This window comes from Emydura macquarii, unplaced genomic scaffold (genome assembly GCF_026122565.2).
Source record: "Emydura macquarii macquarii isolate MOO-44397 ecotype Brisbane River unplaced genomic scaffold, CSIRO-AGI_Emac_v2 contig_3287, whole genome shotgun sequence".
In the NCBI taxonomy this organism is placed as follows: Eukaryota; Metazoa; Chordata; order Testudines; family Chelidae; genus Emydura; species Emydura macquarii.
Genome location: NW_027133424.1, coordinates 4,063,140 through 4,081,312, shown reverse-complemented (window position 1 = coordinate 4,081,312; position 18,173 = coordinate 4,063,140). Strand labels below are relative to the sequence as shown.

Below are 18,173 nucleotides of genomic sequence, written 5' to 3'. Positions count from 1 at the left end.
GCCCTGTATGGTTTCTAAAGCATTGTGAGAGATCCTTTGGAATAGAAGGAAAGTGTTGGGTAACAGAACCATTTTTAGAACTGTACAAATAACTGATGGTACAGTTTGCTGTCCAAACTGAAAAAATAATTGTTTGGTGTTTTTTTACCCTTTCAAATTTTATTTATTGAAATTGAAATAAAATTCAAATGAAAATTATTTTGAATAAAAAGAATTAAAAAGGTTTAGATTTGGAGGGGGAATCCTTTCACCCAAATGAAATATTTTGGCAAATTCAACAAAAATTCGCAGCATGTTTCAGTCAACCAGAATCTGTGCTTTTCAATGGGAATTTTTTTTTGTCCTCAAAATGTGCCCCAACTCTAATTCTCATGAGTTCTACATGGAGACTTACAATCCATCCTCCCTCATCTGTGGTCATGTCGCAGTACACCTGGACTCGCTGGCTAAGGTCTCCATTGATAGAGATTGTGTAGATTCCACTCATGGTATCTCCATTCATCAAATGCTGGGCACAGTCCTGAGGATTAGCGAACACACGGCCTCCTGTGAAATTAGAGAGGTAAAGCTTCAAAGAGGGCACAACACCTCCCTGCCTGTATCATACTACATATACCATACAATACTACATCATACAAGGCATACTACAATCCAAGAAGGACATGAATTGACCTCCGAGGTCATGAATTAGCCTGATAGATCATGATAACTCCATCAAGTACAGCACTTATCTCCTGGCTGGCTTCCACACATCATGCCACATCATGCAAGAAGCTCATTGCTTGTATTAATTAACTCACTATATGCCAAAAGGTATAATGGCATGACACTCAGTAACTCTATTAGAAACAATGAATGAGAGTGTGACATCTTGTGATATTTTTCCATGTATCTTTGCGATGCCTCAGAAATTACTTGTCCCCAAATTACACAGATAGTTTGGCAGATACCAATGTTCTTTCCTCATCAACACGGGTTCTACAAACGTGTAACCAGACTGACTTCAGTAGAGTTACTACATCTACGTAAGTGACTGGACAATCCACTTCATGCAGGGCTCGTCTTCATTAGAAAATTCAGCAGGGTGTACCCAGGACCTGGCAGACGTGGTACAGAACACATTTGGTACATGTCTATGCCGTTTGCAAAGTCATGGTCAGAGCTGTGGTAGGATAGCATGGTACTTCATGGTCATCTGGCCTGATGCAATTTTCTAATGAAGACATGCTCACAGTCAGGGGCCTGAGGTAATTATTTGTCAATCCTATATGATCTCAACAGGTCTACAGTATCAGGAACCCGTGTCTGAGTCTTATCTCACAAAAGCTTTACACTAGTTTAGCACTAGCATAGGAGTTATACTAATTTATGCTTTTATAAATGAGAGGGGGAATGTAGTCTATCCAGTGGAATTACTTATGATCTAGTGTAATTGCAAGAAGAACAAGACCCAGTGGCCACAGCTGTGATCATCTGCAGTGAAAAATATTAATTATATGGACCAAATTTCATACTCAAGGCAAGATACTGCTTTCATTCGTGCAAGGTGTAAATAATGAGTAACTCCCCTGAAGTCAGTGGACTTACATTCACACTTACAGTAATGTAAACCAGTGTAAGTGGTGCAGGTGGGCAAAAACATATGGGGAAATCTTTTTGGTCCAGTTTCAACAACAGCTTAAATGGCAGGGTCAGTTACACAGGACATAGGTGTCAGCTGCATTCACTGCATGTGCAATGCCAGTGTAAGTTTCACATCAAAGGGGGTGTGATTAAGAAGTTGGAAGACACTTACCACCCTGGTTTTGTTGTTTTTCTATTAAGTCTCCCCCATACCTATTCTTGGTGCATGAATAGTCAAGTGATTTCATTTTGTCCAAAGGGCAAAGAGCCCCTATTTTACAGTCTCTGTGCTTTTTAACACAAGATCTAGTGAGAGACTTATTTGTCTTTTATAGTATTAAATATACAATGAAATTTGCCTCAGAGACACACACTTTGGAGCCCCCGGTGCTCTCTGAACTACGTTTCTTAATTTATATTCAGATCTTTAAAATTGAAGCTAACTCTGAAAGAAGTGTTAAACTACAAATGATGAATAGTGTATCTATTTTTTTCCTTTGTGCCATTTGTATATAATTCCTCCAGAACCTTATGCAAACATGAAAGACAATGGACCAGACAGCTATTAATATGCTAGAAAGAATGAAAGAGCCCTGTTATGTGTGTTATGAGCACAAAGAAGAAAAACATCTTGAATAAAGGTGTCTTTAAAAAAAGTCCAACAAAAATAACCTATTATTCTCCTGGAAAGTGCACAGATATGTTGCTAGAGTACATAAAATGCTATGCCCTGGTTCTTAGACAAGGGAATGGTGGAAGCAACAGCAGTCTACAGATCTCATAGTTGCATTGTCCATCCTCAGATGCTTCTGTTTCACAGATATATTAGAAAAGAAAGAAGTTTATTGTGCTTGTTACTAGCTGTTATTTTCACTTAAACCTGCTTCTAACTGTCTCTCAGGGAAGAAGCCATCTGCAGTACGTTCCCTGTCTTTATATATGGTCAGATCCTCAGCTGCTGTAAATCACAGCATAATATCCCTTGTCAATGGACCCATGCTGATTTATACAGGCTGGGGATCCGGCCCTATTGTTTTCATCCTGAACTCAAAATCATCCTCAACAAGTATATCTATTTTTCCATCCATCCCCTACAGCATATGCTCTAGTCCTTTGTGCCCACTGAAGTTGAGGCAAGAATAACGTAAGAGGCCTTGATCTATAGATAGAAAAGAAGGGTTTTTGTTATTGCTAGCTTCTGTTATCACTTAAAAGCAGGTTACAAGGACTTCCCATATGCCTTGACTGGTGTGTATATCTTCAGTGGAATCAAAGGGAGCCCTTTTAATCTAACTGTGAATACAGAGGAAGTGATTTCAGCACTGTAGAATGGACAGCATCTTCAGGCTTTTTGTCATCTCTTTTTAAGAGTCTAGGTACAAATGTAATTGGATTCAGCTCTGCATAATGTACATAGTGCCTACTGAGTGCTTCTTTCTGAATAAGCTCTCCCACACTGGATGCTATATTCTGCCTACATTTTTAACATGAGTGTTTACAACATGCAGTATTTCAGTGCAGCCTGCTTCTTGTAAACACTCTGACAATAGGACCATGGTAACTGAGAGTCTCAATTAGCTTCATACCACATCCATTCCACTAGGATAGAATATTTAATAAATAGCTATTATTTCGAGCTGTCCTAAGTGGTATATCTGGCAGTCATAACATCACAGGGACTGATTCTCATCTTGCACTCATTGTGCATAATGGTAATTTTATTGACATTGGTGGAGTTATTCCTGACATAGATCAGGACAAGTTCAGAATCATGCCCATAGAGTTTAGAGATGGGAAAGACATGTTAGGTCATTTAGTCAATCCTCTGGATTGACTACTACCAGGGTATCCCCTGCAGTGAATTTTCTAATTTTTTGGAGCAGAAGCAAGAACAAGGTAAAAGGACCTGTATGAAATAGATGCTCTCTGTATTTGATGTGGGACCTGAATTCAAATCCTGGATCCAAATACCACCTGACTATGGCAGAATTCAGATTTGGGTCCTATCTCTGCTTTACACATTTTGTAGGGAGAAGGGAGAATAATACCTGTGATAAGGAAAGTTAAGGTAGTACTTAAGTCTTGGCTTTGTGTATTTGGGTGAGTTGAGAGGCAGAGGGCCACGCCCTTTGAACATGAGCAGGCACAGGGTTTGGGGAGGAGTCCTCTCCCTTAGCACTGAGAGGTAATATACAGCCTCCGTGAGAGGCTCAGCACTGGGCCAAAGCTCAGGGGAGACTGGTGCAGCAGTCTCTTGGTGCAGCATGGCACAGCTGGTCAAACGAGGGGTGGAATAAACTCCTAACCTGTGATGAAACTGGTGGAGGTGAATCCACTCCTCATCGTATCTTGAGCTGCCTGCAAACGTACGGTATATTCTGTGGTCTCCGAAAGCCCCTCTAAGCGGATCCAGGTGTCCTCTGCATCTACTATCAGCTCCTATACACAGGTCACAAAAGGAGGTGGAAGTCAAGAGCAACAGACTAGAATAGCTACAGGGAAAACCCATACAACAAGTAAAGAGAGAGCGGAAGACAGAAATTTCTGTAGTGCATGCTGTCTGACTGAGGAACTTAAAGTCAATTACAGGCGGGAAGCTCTCAGCACCCTGGCAGCTAGCTAAGTATTACCACCCCCATTTCCCCAATGAGCAAACAGAGGGGAAAATGGCTTACCTAAGACACTGCGTGTCGGGGCAAAACAGAGATTAGATTCCCCATTGCCTGACTCCTAGGCTTTGCTTTAGCAGCTGAGCCATGTTTCTTATTTGAACATCAACCAAGGAGAGGTTTAGGGTGACTAGTCAGAGCAAATCCTCCAGAACAGGATGTGATGTGCAGATGCTATTTGTGGTCCCTATGTACATAGATTACTAATTCCCATAGGCCCAGGAAACATGTTGTGCAACCTCATTTGAAGGTGACTGAGGTGTGTCATAGGAAAATGAGTGTGTTCAAAAAGCCTTTTTAATCCCTAATCATTTAGTGTGAAATTCAGCCCCGAGCAGAGATCTGTGTACCACTTACTGTATCGGGGTGGCAGTGGTGGGGTTAAGTCGTATACAGGCCTTTTCCTGGCCCTCTGCACAGGAATGTATTTCACTCTTTCCTGTAGACCAGCAGTTCATAACCTTTTCGAGTGTGCGGACCCCTTTTCAACCTCCAAACATTTTGTGGACCACCACATGCTACTAGTTTTATTTGAAATTGTATTTTTCCTTGGTGAGGATGTTGTTGTTCTTTTCCGCCAGGGGTCTGTGGACCACAAGTTGGGAACTGCTGCTGTAGACTCAATAAGCACAACTGATGGTCTGTTTACTGTACCTGATCTGTACCTCCTGAATTCAGGAGGACATCTTTCCCTTGAAATGGGGCATCACCGACACCCAAAGCAGCATAAGGAGTGGAACTGGTCAGCCCTGTTTGTTAAGCAATTCCTAATCTGTGCTCCCTGCTGCTTTAATCTAGCTGGTGTTCAGCCATATCATGTGGCTCTTATTGAATCCTATATTGAAATGCCAATATCCTATGTCCCTTGTGAACCAGTAATACTGTCAAAGGAAACGATTAGGCATGTTTGCAATGACCTATTTCTGATAAACCAATGTTCATAGGCAAGTTTCTTCCTCATAGTCAGATATCAATACACTCATTAAATGATCAAACATACTGTACTGTAGAGTGAATTAGTTGCCTGCATCTCTCTTTTTACTCTCCGTAAACATAGGTACAACATTAATCTCCTTCCATTGCTCAGATACCTTTCTCCTGGCTCCCATGACTAATTTTCAGAGGTTCTGAAATTTTGCTCACTAGTTCTTTCAAACCTCCCAGGTGTATCTTGTCCATTTGGACCTGCAGATGCTGTTACTGATTTTTGTCACCATTGCCTGGCTTACCCCTTGGATTGTGGCCTCTCTGAGCATTGTCTAATAGGAGCGCCTATCAGTGGCATACCAAGGGGGGAGGACCAGGCCACCATGCTGCAGGGGGAGCTGGGCCCCACAATGCTGGGGGGTGTGTGTGTGTAAGGCCGCCTCAGCCAGGCTGGAGTGGCAGATAAGTGTGTGTGTAGGGGCAGAGGGGGGACACGCTGCACTGGGCCAGCCCTTCACGATGGGTGGGGGACAGGGGAGGCAGGAGGCACTGAGTGGCACCCCTTAGTGCCTCCCTCCCTGCGCATTGTGAAAGGATGGCTTAGTCCCCCACCCCAGGCGGTGGGTGAGGCCGCCCCGTGGCACCCTGTGGGACTGGAATGGCAAGTAAGTGCGGGGGGGAGGAGGGTGCCACCTGGCCCTTTTTGGTGGGGAGGCGCTGAGGGACGCCCCCCATTGCCTCCCCTGCACATCATGAAAGGCCACCCCCCAAGGCTGGGAGAGAGGCTTCCCTGTCTGAGCCAGCGCTGGATTGTAGGGCTGCAGTGAGAGAGACAGGGCACCGCGTGCTGGGTAAGTGCGGTTGGGGGGCGGGGAGCGGAGCCAAGCCTGCATTTGCGCCATCCCAAGCCTCCAGACCCCCTCCTCCCCACAGCTACATACCCCCCTCCCTGGATAGCTGGGGGGTGGTGACGGAACCCCTCCTGCCCTGCGGGGGTTGTGAGGCCTGGGGGGAGGCACAAATGTAGGCTTGGGCACCGGAGACCCTTGGTATGCCACTGGCGCCTATGAGGAAACTTTGTCATCCAGGTCAGCTGGAGCTGCACTATTTATGCAAAACCCTCAGCTACATGGTTGTCCTCCTGCTGACTTGGATCACCTTGTTTATGAGTCCTCACCCACCACTCCAGTCTCTGATTCTTGTTTTTGCATGATCCCCTTTATCAATGAAAGCTCACCTTCCGGCTTCCATCAGTTGCTCTGTAGGTCATGATGTAGTTCTCGATCTCTGCCATTGGAGGTTGCCATGAAAGAAGGGCGCTCTGGCGGGTGACCTCACTGGCAGTCAAGTTAGTTGGGGGATCCAGAACTGCAAAATTCGATAGAAACTCAGGGAATTGAGATTCTTACACACTAGCATTGCTATTACAGCTGATTGAAACAGCATCTTGGATCCCTGAATCATGTTGACAGGAGTGCTGGATGAACCACAGAAGTTTGGAATTTCTCACAATCCTGTGCTCAGCTCATCCTTACCCTCATTCTTCAGACCACGTTTCTCATTCCTAGCTTGGTGCTCCACTTCAAGGGCACTAGGAACCAGATAAATATTCTCTCCATGTCCTTTTTTTATAGTGTAAATTGCTCTGTACTGCATGAAGCACAATATCTGTCAAGTAGCTATTTAGTAGTGAAATGGATTCAGTTCTCCTGGAATAGACTCTGAATGCAGCTTTATGGCAATGGGCAAGAAAAGGATCTGATAAGAGTCTCCTCTTGAAGCCATCAGGAAATCTTATCTAGGGAGATCAGCAGAAAGGAACTGCTGGGTGTTTTGAAAAGCATCTATCTGAACCTGATAGCTCACATGTATCATTATATTCTGGTTCTTATACCATGCCTGTCATCATGGTGTCTGTATGCCTCTGTGGTCCCTGAGCACAAAAAACAGACTGTTCAACAACTTATTTGGCTTCTGTTCCCCAGTTGGACAAAATAAAACCCGCAAAGGAGACTTAGTTGGAGAAGGGAAGAAGTTACCGTACGTACGAGTCGTAAAGTTGGTGCTGATGGTCCTGCTTGAGAGAGGCCCATTGGTGGCATACATGGTGACCATGTAGATGGTACTGGGCATCAGGTTAATAAGCTGGTACTCTTGGTTGGCCCCATCCACTAGAATGGTCTCCCCTGCAACTGAAATCAGATGGAGCTGGCTTGGCTGAATATGGAGCCCTACTGTTGTTAAAATATGACACGGAAAGAACCATTTGAAACAAAAGCCTATCTTGGCCGATTGCCTGGACACAACAGGTGGCATTTTACCATGTAATGTCACCAGCACGTCTCTACTCTTCCAGTGAATTATGACCTTATTCCTTCAGATCACAGAAGAATGAGCATGGCCATTTCCCACACGCCTTACAAAAAACAATGCCAATACCTGGCCCGCACATGGCACTAACCATCCCCGGATCTCAAAGCAACTTACAAAGAATGTAAGAATTGTGATCTCCATTTCAGAGATGAGGAGCCAAGCTGAGAGAGGAAGGGTGAGTGAGTTGTGCAAGGCTACAAAGCAAGACAGCAGGATTAGAACCTGGCTCCCTTCCACTGGATCATGTTGCCTTCTTACTTGCTACTAACTTGTAACCTCATTGCCCTGCAATCTTTGAGCAGAGCAATTTTGTTTTGTGTAGAAGCAGGCTTGGGCAGGAGTGGATTAAATTATCAGAGGTAGGTAAATGTCAATTTCAGCCACCACACTGAAATCAATGAAAAAATATCCCTGGGTAACAGTCAATGGGAGTGCAGCCCTCCCTCCGCACTTTGCACCTGTAGGAGCTGGGTGTCACTGGCCCTGTGGCAGTGCAGAGAGCCCTGCAGAGCCAGTGACATCCAATTCCTTGCCTAGGGATGGAGCCATTCAGAAGTGGGGTGGTCTCTCTCGTAACCCATGACTTGCCCTCCTCCTGGTAGTTCTGGCTGGGGTCTCTGCTGTGCTGGGCCAGGATCTCAGCCTCCCTGGCACTTTGTTCTCCAGTGTTTTGGGCTCCTTGGCCATGCAGAGAGTCCCCTGCAGTCCTGCTGACAGTGCTGCACTAATCTAAACCCCATTCCCCCCTTTATTTCCCTCAACTGTAAAAATGAAAATGGTTTAAAATTGAGGAAAAAAATTAAAAATAAAAATCAATATTGACCATCAAACTAGCCACAAAAAAAAAAAAAAAAAAAAAATTCTGCCAGGCCTATCCATAGGGAATTCTCGCTTTGCTCATTGGTTGCATCTTCTCCAAACATTTTTCCCTCTTCAGGATCGGGGCTAACTGGAGGCCCTCCCATGTTTAATGTCTAGTTTTGGTGAGCTGGGCTTGCTGTTAGGGTGTCCGGAGCTCAGATTTCTGAGTCAGCCTCAGGATTCCTTGTCCTCAGAGTGCCAGGGCCCGGATTATTGTAGAGGGAATGTTCCCTGTTGGTATAGTGTCAGGGGCATCTCTGTGTGGGTTGACAATACACTCAGACAGGAGTAGGCTGTGTAATGTGTGTGTGGAAAAAGTGACTGTGGTGGCCTTCAAGCAGGAATAGATATCGGTTTGAAATCATGGGGTGGCTGGCCCCTCTGCAATCCTGTCTCAGATCTGTGCTCTTTTTGTGGCTTTGCCAACCAACTCAGAGAGCAAAATCCACCTTCTAATTTCTGGTAATGATAGAATCCTTTTAAACCAGCTGTCTTGAGGTTAATTAATTTATTTCTGATGCAGCTAATAGAGTTTAGCTAGAGGCACTAAAGCCACACGCAAATCTAGCTGCTTACAGGCTGGAGGCAAACCAGATCAGCTTCCCGGCTTCACAGATGTACCTGTGTAGTGCGTTAGCACAATGACGTAGTTCTCTACTTCAGAAAGAGGCGGGTTCCATTGCAGCAGAGCTTCTGTTGGGGTGACATTGGTGACAGTCAGACCCAGAGGGTGGTCCATGGCTGAGAAGGAACCATAAGTTCATCAGGCTAAGGATGTGAAGAGTAGTGTGACTCTTTGGGGAGTGAATTCCAGATTAAATCTCAGGAAAAACTTCCTCACTGTAAGAGCAGTTGGACAATGGAACAGACCTATGGCCTAGGGAAATCGTTGAAGCTCCTTCACTGGAGATTTTCAAAAGGAGGCTGGATAGTCACCTGTCCTGGATGGTTTAAACACAACAAATCCTGCATCTTGGCAGGGAGTTAGATTAGGGTCTAGGGGGTTAGACTAGGGTTCTAGTATTCTAACTCCACTGCATATGCTTTCAATAGCTTCTCTTTGTTCTAGGGAGGTTGGTTTTTTTGTTTGTTTTTTTTTTATCCACAGCTTTTTTATGCTGCTGCTGCTAATTGTGGGGTAGAAAACCCTTGGAATAGGCAGAATTTCTGTCACCACTGCCGGCATATTTTATACCACACCCGTCCATATTTGTCCATGTCTATGCTGCCCAGAACGTGGCTGCATATGTGCCAGAAGGGCTGTTTCTGGCGACGGTACTTCCCTTTGTCTGGCGCTAAAATATCCTTTCCTATCAACATCATCTTCCATGACCAGCCCTCTTGGCACACCATGGCCGCTACCTGGATACATCGTTCCCCTCTGCACAAAAGCAGGCAGTCTTCCTAAGGGCTTTTGTTAGACTTATTTAAAAAGTCACTGTTGGGCCCACAGGCCCTGTATAAAGTGAGCACTGGGGCCTTATTCACTGTGTGGAGCTTAGATCAGGCTCATGCACAGTAGTTAGAAAACTGTGAAGCAATTTCAATGGGTGGAAATAGCACTGAATGACTATGCAGTGCCCATCTCCTTGAACTACTAACGTGCACCACAAGTCACGAGGAACAGAAGCTGCAGTTTTGAGTCCGACCCCCTTTGAAGCGATGGCCTTCCAAACAATGAGGTCACCCTGCAAGTCAGCGGCAGTCCTGGCTTCCACTAGTTTTGCCGCTCCGCGCATCACACCTTGCTGGACAGCCCTGCACAATACAACCCCTGAACTTGGTGTAACTGTGATGGAAACGTCCCCCACCTGTGTACACGATGATGGAGACACGCTCGCTCTCCTCCCGGCCCTGCAGGCTACTCAGGTTGATCTCGTACTTGGTCGCTGACTGCAAGCGGCTGAGGGTGTATTCGGTGACGTCGCTGGCAATTGTTGTGCTGTCCACTCTTCCTGAAAAGCATGGGCAGAGCAAAGAGCTTCATGAGGACTCATCAAATCGCTCAGCTGTGAGCAGGAGCTTGCAGAAGCTCAGGCTGCAGTGGAAGGTGCAGAGACCCAGACAACAGCTCTAGGTGCAGGTAAGTTAGGGGGTATTAAAAGCACTTACTGGGAGGAGATGCACGCACAGCAATGTAAGTGGCCCTTTGCTACCTGCCTTGCAAGCCCCAGAGTGGATAAATAACACTAGGGCCAAATTCACTCCTTGTTCTTGCTGGCTTTGGCACAAACTGCTGGCGGCTGGGCGCCTGCTGCTGGGGCTCACACTGCAGTGCACTGTGACTGCACCATTTCCTCCACTGACATTGGGTACTGCACTGCCTCCTAATCTGGGCATCTCCATGCGGGAGCCCCTCTGGCTCAGTGACTCTTGAGACCCCAGAGTTGCTCTGGAGCCGTTATAGTGGGGCAAGATCCCTTCAGGTATGTCTGCACTGCAGCTGGTAGCATGCTATCCAGTGTGGGTAGATGCTGACACTAGCTCTGCTTGGGTTACCACATGAAACAGAGTAGTGTGTTCACAGGGCAAGGGGGTGGCTCAGGCTAGGCACCTGAGTACTTGCCACTGGTGCTGGGCAGGCTTGTCCTTGGGAGGCTATCCTGAGCCACCATCTGTGCTGCTGCAGCCACACTGCTAAAGTTGCGCACTAGTTCTGGTTGAGTTAGTGCGCTGTCTGCCTAGCTGTGCTGGGAAGCGCGCTCTGAGCGGGTAGACGCACTCTTAGAGGAAGGAGAAAGACTCAGGACCTGTTCCTGAGCAGTGCAAGGATCCCCCCCTCCCATGAGGCCTCTTTCCAGCGGGTGTGTCAGTTAGAGTGCCGTGTGTGTTCCAACTACATCATGGTGTGTCCCTGGGGGGCTTTAACTGATTATGCCAAGGCTGAACTGACCCCATCACCTTGGCCCAGGGACTCGGTGACTTGCAGAGGTAGCCTGTGCCAGCTGCAGCTCAGCCAGAGTGGAGACCGGGAGCTTGTGGCTCAGTGTATGGGAAATATCTGTGCCAATAAATGGTCTCTCTGTGCCTGGAATGGGAGCACTGGTTTAAGAGCTTTTACCATAAGAGACTCTTATTTCCATTCATCCTCTCTTCTGGGGGGAGGCGGAAAGTGCCAGGGCTGCCCTTAGGCAGACTGGTTCCATAGACCCCCTGCCTCCGCTTCACCCCCAGCAATTTCCCTCCCTGGTTCCTAGGTCACCCCTCCATCTCCCTTCCCCACAGCTTCTCCATTTCTTTCCCCACCTGGCCTCACTAGGGTTGGGAGCTGCTCCCCTCCTAACCTGCCTGCCCCCTCTCCCATTCCTACCATGCACTCTTCAGTGCTGGCTTCTACAGTTTACCTCCCCCTGAAGTCATGGTCTGCTAGGTGGCTGCTTATTATGCTATGCCAGAAGTGACCCAGGATAGCTCATAGCCTGCTTAGGAACAGCCTTTAGAGCTGACAGCTGGGTTACCTTGAGCAGATCGGTAGGATACTCTGTAGTGGTCAAAAGCTGCGATAGGAGGTGCCCAGAAGACTGTTACCGAGTCCTTGGTCACATTGCCCATAGTGAGGTTCTTAGGGGGGTCGATCCCTAGAGGAGACAGGCAGAGACAAAATAAAGCACACCAAGCAGTCATGGAACTCTAATCACCAGCTTAACCAGCGGCCGATTCAGCCCAGCACTCCTGCACAGAGCATTTCGTAGCACAGTCATCCCAACTGCCAGAGAGAGGTGCTGTGTCTATCAGGCTCTTCCCCTGTAAGAAAAGCTGGGCTATAAGGACAGTACAGCCGTATGCAAAGGAGCGACAGCATGAAGCCCTGCCAGGGGAGCTATTTAAAGAGCCTCATTTGACAAGGAATGTTGAAGTCAAAACCCATTCTAGGGTTCAAAATCCCACGGAGCTCTGAGCGGGAGCAGGGGAAACGAAAGGTCAGCGAAAGAAGCCCAATGACTAACTCCAAAGCATAGGTGCTGGAACTAGGAGTGCAGGGGGTTCAGCCGCATCCCTTGGCTTGAAGTGGTTTCCATCATATAAAGGATTTACAGCTTGGTTCAATGGCTCTCAGCACTACACAGCCCCCGCTATACAAATTGTTCCAGCCCCCCTGCTCCAAAGGCAGGTCTGAGCACTCAGCTCCTCTCTAGAGCACTGCCGTGTATCTGGAAGTGGGTTAGCTCCCATTATGCATTTATTTGTGGCTGCTTTATCCTGAACTGGAAGGATGACATTGGCTTTACAGGGATTTCAGACCACAAGCTAAATAAATTCATTTTTTTGGCTGCGGTGGAGATTCCAGGATTAAGGGAGGCTAAATGTTTAATCCCCTTGTGTTGTTTTGGATTCTTTTGCCACGTCAAAGACAACCCAAGACAAAAACAATACGAAACTGAATACGTACTGTGCTGCAATGGGAGCCCAAGATGGATTATCTGGCTATGGAGCTTGCAGAACAGGAGGCCCGAGACAAACAGTCTAGCTATGGGGCATGTGGAATTGGAGCCTGAGATGAATAATCCCTTGAAAATAATGATTCGTAGGGCCAGCAACTTTCTTTTGTAAAGATAAATTATTCTGCTAGCTCCAACTCTGGAGGATGGCTTTGAGCCAGGAGTCTCCATTACCTCCTGTATATATCTTGGATCTCTTCTCCATTCGGAGACTAGGCATGAACATTATACCCCATCAGACGGCTGATGACTTTACCTGTAGTGATGGAGCCCACTATGGGCTCAGAGCTGACCAAGCCATGCACAGCCACGAGTGACACGACATACTCTGTAGATGGCTGCAAGCCAGACAAGGTAGCATGTCTCTTGGTAGCATCTAGCACGACCTGCTTAGTCTCCTCCTTATCTCTAGAGTTGTAGTTCAAGATAAACCTGTCTGCCGGAGGGGAGGGGTCACTCCAGGTGATGTTCAGGCTGGAGGAAGTCACATGAGAGAAGTGCAGCTGTGTGATTGGTCGGAAACCTTTAAACCAAAGAGAGAATCTTTGCATGTGAAAAGGCATCCATCAGACAGAGTTAATGACATAAAATGATAAGTCTCATTCCAGGCGAGTGTCCCAGGCAGAAGTAGGGTGATATGCTGAAGCACAGCTCACCGGATTATGTTACTATGGGGTATAGTGCTACTGTAAAATACTGGGGCTCACTGCTAGCAGTGTCAGATTGAGAGGAGCCAACCCTGGTCTCTCCATTAACTTGAAAAGGAGGACAACTGAGGATAAAAGAGTGCTTGATGCACAAAATAAGTTCCACCTACAAGAGTCTCCAGACATTCACAGTGGATTGGTCAGATGTTCAAAATCTGATCGTATGTGTTTTCTAGGCTCCTTGAGCATGGCTTCCATGCCATGGGCTTTTGCACATGCTCATGGGCTCTGCAAGCACATTGGGCCTGGCCCCTTTGATGGAGGAAAAAATAGAAGTGGTGGTATCTCCTCAATGCCGCCTACCCATGATGCTAAAATAAAACGTCCCTCACAGTAGATTGTGCAGATCTGTGATCCCCCTTCCCCTTTCTTACAGGCTTTCTTGAGCAATGAAACAGTGAATGATGCCACTATTTACCATCAATGGGTATCTGATTTAACCTCACTGAGATGTATGGGCAGTTCACACCTCTCAGACAAACTGTTCCAGACTCAGGCAGACATCTCTGCATTAATTATGCTCAGCTCACATTTTCTGGGTTTCCTTTGCAATCATAACAGCTAGAGACTTTTTTTTTTTTTTTTTTTAAATCAAACATTGAGATTCTGGAGCCCAAGATATCAGGTCAAGCAATATGCCAGTACATTGCATCACTGTGTATTTGTCCAATCTGAGCCTGCCCCTGGCTGAGCTTACCCCTGCCTCTCCATACCTGTGAATGCATCCACTGTGGACTCCAAGCTCTGCTGACGGCCTCTCTCAGCAATGACTGAGATAGTGTATTCTGTACCGGGATCCAGGTCTGAGAGCGTGAGCTCAGACTTATCCCTGGGTGCAGTCACCTCAGAGGCCATCCCTGAGGCTGGAGTAAAGGTGATGCGGTAGTGGTCAATAGGCCCCTTGGCTTGGGTCCAGGCTAGAGAGATAGACGTTTCAGTGGAAGCTGTCACCACGAGGTCCCGAGGACTGTCAAGCTCTGTGGGAGAAGACAAGTATGAGGTAAATTGTAATGCAAGCCACAGGGCATAGAGCAGGGGAGTTTTGCTGTTTGAATTGCATATACCACAGCACAGGACACCAAGAGCAGGGCAGCTGATCATTGCTGAATGGCGCATGGCTTCCCAGGTGTGCCCAGAGGTGACTTTAAGGTAAGAAGGGCGTCTCTGGTATGTGAATGGGCTGAGAGGGGCAGGAACGGGACTGGCTAGTGCTTTTGTTACATGAAGTGATACTTCCTAATCACAAGAGCCAAGCACATTTAGGAAGACAGTGATGGGCTAGCTGGCAGGATCCTATAGCAGAGGATGCACCAGGCAGCAATTTGCTCTCCCTGCACAGGCTGAGACTGGACTTGGTTCAAAGGAAGCAGTGCTGTACTTTGAGAATGATGCCAGTGAGTAGCATGCTCTGCACTTTGTTTTGCCTGTTTATACTTCTGTGATCTGATAGCACTTAAAACTCACCAGTTCTAGCATTCATGGTGGCTGGGACGCTCTGCTTGCTATCCAGGACGGCTGATATCCCCACTCCATACTCTGTTCCTGGAACCAGATCTGCCAGTAGATACAAAAAAAGACAAGTTTTATGCTTGTGTGTGTGTGTGTGTGTTACCGGCCACATGATTGTATCTCCTTTGTTTTGCCTCAGCCTCCTGTATTCTCTCTTCATTATCAACCTTGTCATGGCAACTCCACATTCTCCTGTAGCTGTCTAGGTACTTATAAAGAGCGCAGTCTTTACAGTATTTAGGTGCTAAGGTTGCTGCTGAAAATGTTTCCAATAAAATTATTCAGTGGTGCAAACGTATTTTCTGGGGTATCAAGTGATATCTTCCAAAGCTTCTCTAGAGTGAAACAACTTGGGGAAATCTTAGGAGAGATTGTACAGAACCTCAGAAAACAGTTCGCTATTGTCAGAGTTCACGTGGAGAGTTGCCCGAAGAAGCCATTTGCTGTGCACAGCAATTTCTGTTGATCCTCTAAAACCCTGGAAGTGGAACCATGCTACATACATATTCTTGATCACCATTTGCTGGCACCTTATCTATTAGCTATTTATATATGTACCCCTGTAACTCCTATCACCACTAAATTTTAATTTGCTTCGTTACTGTTTGAGGTGTCCCAATTTTTCCAGGACTGTTTGGTTGCTCTGTGACTAGGATAGGCTTCTAGCTTAGAACACAGTGTGCTGTCAGAACTGACGGTCCAGTGCCCTGGGAGCCAGGAACTTGAAGTTCTACTCCTGACTGACAACTGATATGAAATCTTGGGCAATATGCTTAAGACAGAATTTTCAAAAACAGCTGTTCACTTTGCCCCCCCCCTTTTGAAAGCCCTATTTAAGACACTTAAGGTCTGATTTTCAGAGGTGTTGAGTATTGAAAGCCCCCACTGACTACATGTGAAGTCGTGGGTGCTTAGAATCTCTGAAAATCAAGCCTTATTTGTCCTAAATTGGGCACCCAATTAGCGGACACTTTTCAGTCAGGCATGCAAATATATAATGCATCTAACACAGGCATGGCGATTCCAGATGTGTGAATGCAAATCAGGTGTTTGCACTTGTATCTGGCCAGCTGGGTGTCAAGGTACCCATAACTGCATGCAGCACTTGATTTGCACACACGATTTTGGTGCTTGCTAAGGATCTGTGCACAATTGTGCATACCCAGCTTTGAAAAATCTGGAGTTCTGTCTATCTGTAAAACTTGGGCAGTGATATATTCCTACCTCACAAGAGTGTTGAGAGCATGAACTAATGCTTGTCTACATAACCATTTAGCTTGCGGCAAGCTGGCCTGCACTAGCCTGACGCGCAGTAAGTGTCTGTGCAGACATGCTCTAAGTCTAACAGTTCCTTAGTGCACTCTGATCTACCCCTGTTTCAAAGCAGGATACATCAAAACACATGAGGGAATTGTTAGTGTGCAGCAGCTAGATCCACATGGGCAATGAGTGCAAGGAAGATTCACACCCCAGCGTGCCATGAAATAAGTTTGTGTAGACAAGCCCTGAGTTAATATTTTAGACCCTACTTTGAAAATGGAGAGCACTACAGAAGAGTTCAACAAATGCCAGTGTAAGTTGTGTCTTGGTTTGAGCTGAAGTGGTTGGTTCTTTTAGGAGCCCTGTGTACATCGTTAGTTAGGGAAAGTGGACTATTTGAACAAAGACTAGGCAATGATTTTAAAGCAGCTATTGAGGCCTGCTGTAGTCACCTGTACAGAGACAGAAATTCAGAAAGACTTAGCCAAAGAGATGGAAACGATAACTTTATTTGTTACCAAAATGATTTGATGTCTAACATTGTCATCTGCGTTTCTTATTTATGAGGTGTAAATGAAATGCTCAATAATTAATGAAGGAGCTGTCTTTGCTCTGAGAGCTAAAACAAGCATGTCCTCTGCGGTAGGCACAGTCTGTTGATTTCTGACTCAGGAGATTAAAATCTAGCTAATTTCCTGGGCACCTATGGCTGAACACTGTTTTATCTAGGTGGAATATCTCATGGGTTTGTCTGTCACTTCCCTTTGGTTTCTGATGGGTTTATTTCTCTCCTGCTTGGCCATTATTGATCTTTTCCATCAAGTTAGATAAAGCTGTAAAAAATAGCAGCTAGGCAAAACTCATTTCCACAGAAGCAACAATTGCCAAAATGTGATACAGCAGTGTGTGGGAGTCTCTAGCCGCGGACAATCTCTGACCCCTCTCTGTCATTCTGTAGAATACACATAGCTTGGCCGCCTTTCCTGACAATGCTCTTCCATTACAAGAGGGCCAGTTTGTGAAAGGAGCTCAGCTCTCATTTTGAGAGGCAGCGGGAGCAAGTGGAGAGTGCTCTGGATGAGGAGGCAGGGAACATAGATTGTATTCACTGCCACTGACCTGCTAGGTGGCCTTCAAGTCACATCAAGGCAATCTCTCTGTGCCTCTGTTCCCTGCCTCCCTTTGTCTGCCTCGTCTATTTAGATTGTACGCTGTGCCTTTCTCACTGCATGTTTGTGCAGCACCGCGTGCAGTAGAGTCCTAAGCTCAGCTGCGGACTGTAAATGCTACTCTGATACAAGTCAAATTGCTCATTTAGACAGAAAAGTAAGTGTCCTAATGGAATGCCTTTTGAAAATCTGACCCCAATTGTGGGTGCTTGAGCACTTGGAAATACGACTTGGAACTGGTTGGAAAATCTGGCCTATGCTGCTCGCAGAGATCTGTTCCATTACAACTTATCCATTTGGTCCCACCTTGATAAAGAAAGAGTGCATTAAGTCTGGTTGCATTAAGGCCTAGGTTAGCCAGGAGGTCAGGGCTCCCGGAGCATCAGTGGGAGTGTGGCATTCTCCCAGGCTCTTAGGAAGTGATCAGAGTCCTCCTGGTGGCACATGTAATCTGATTATAAAGTGCTTCAGTCTTTGCTCTGGCCAGCAGCACGAGGACTGTGAAGCTGAGCTGCTAATCTTAATTGCATAATTAGTGAGGGGTGAACAGGACACATAACCAATGTGGCCATTCCAAAGGTTCCATTCTGTGCATGCACCCTCTTGTCACAACTATGAACAGGGAAACCCAACCTT

The 18,173-nt window shown here is 46.3% G+C and overlaps 1 protein-coding gene and 1 long non-coding RNA gene across 3 annotated transcripts in view; one reads left to right on the top strand and one right to left on the bottom strand.

Moving 5' to 3' along the window:
• Window positions 1–18,173, top strand: part of LOC137142943 (uncharacterized) — a 174,810-nt gene that overhangs the window by 65,519 nt on the left and 91,118 nt on the right. The gene's annotated exons all lie outside the window — the stretch shown is intronic.
• Window positions 1–18,173, bottom strand: part of TNR (tenascin R) — a 70,858-nt gene that overhangs the window by 14,223 nt on the left and 38,462 nt on the right. Inside the window, exons 8-17 of the mRNA XM_067532478.1 lie at window positions 15,064–15,153; window positions 14,313–14,576; window positions 13,149–13,415; window positions 11,912–12,031; window positions 10,265–10,408; window positions 9,075–9,194; window positions 7,268–7,411; window positions 6,457–6,587; window positions 3,930–4,062; window positions 395–546 (exon numbers count right to left, since the gene is read on the bottom strand). Coding sequence (XP_067388579.1) covers window positions 395–546; window positions 3,930–4,062; window positions 6,457–6,587; window positions 7,268–7,411; window positions 9,075–9,194; window positions 10,265–10,408; window positions 11,912–12,031; window positions 13,149–13,415; window positions 14,313–14,576; window positions 15,064–15,153 — 1,565 coding nt within the window. The remainder of the gene's footprint in view (window positions 1–394; window positions 547–3,929; window positions 4,063–6,456; window positions 6,588–7,267; window positions 7,412–9,074; window positions 9,195–10,264; window positions 10,409–11,911; window positions 12,032–13,148; window positions 13,416–14,312; window positions 14,577–15,063; window positions 15,154–18,173) is intronic.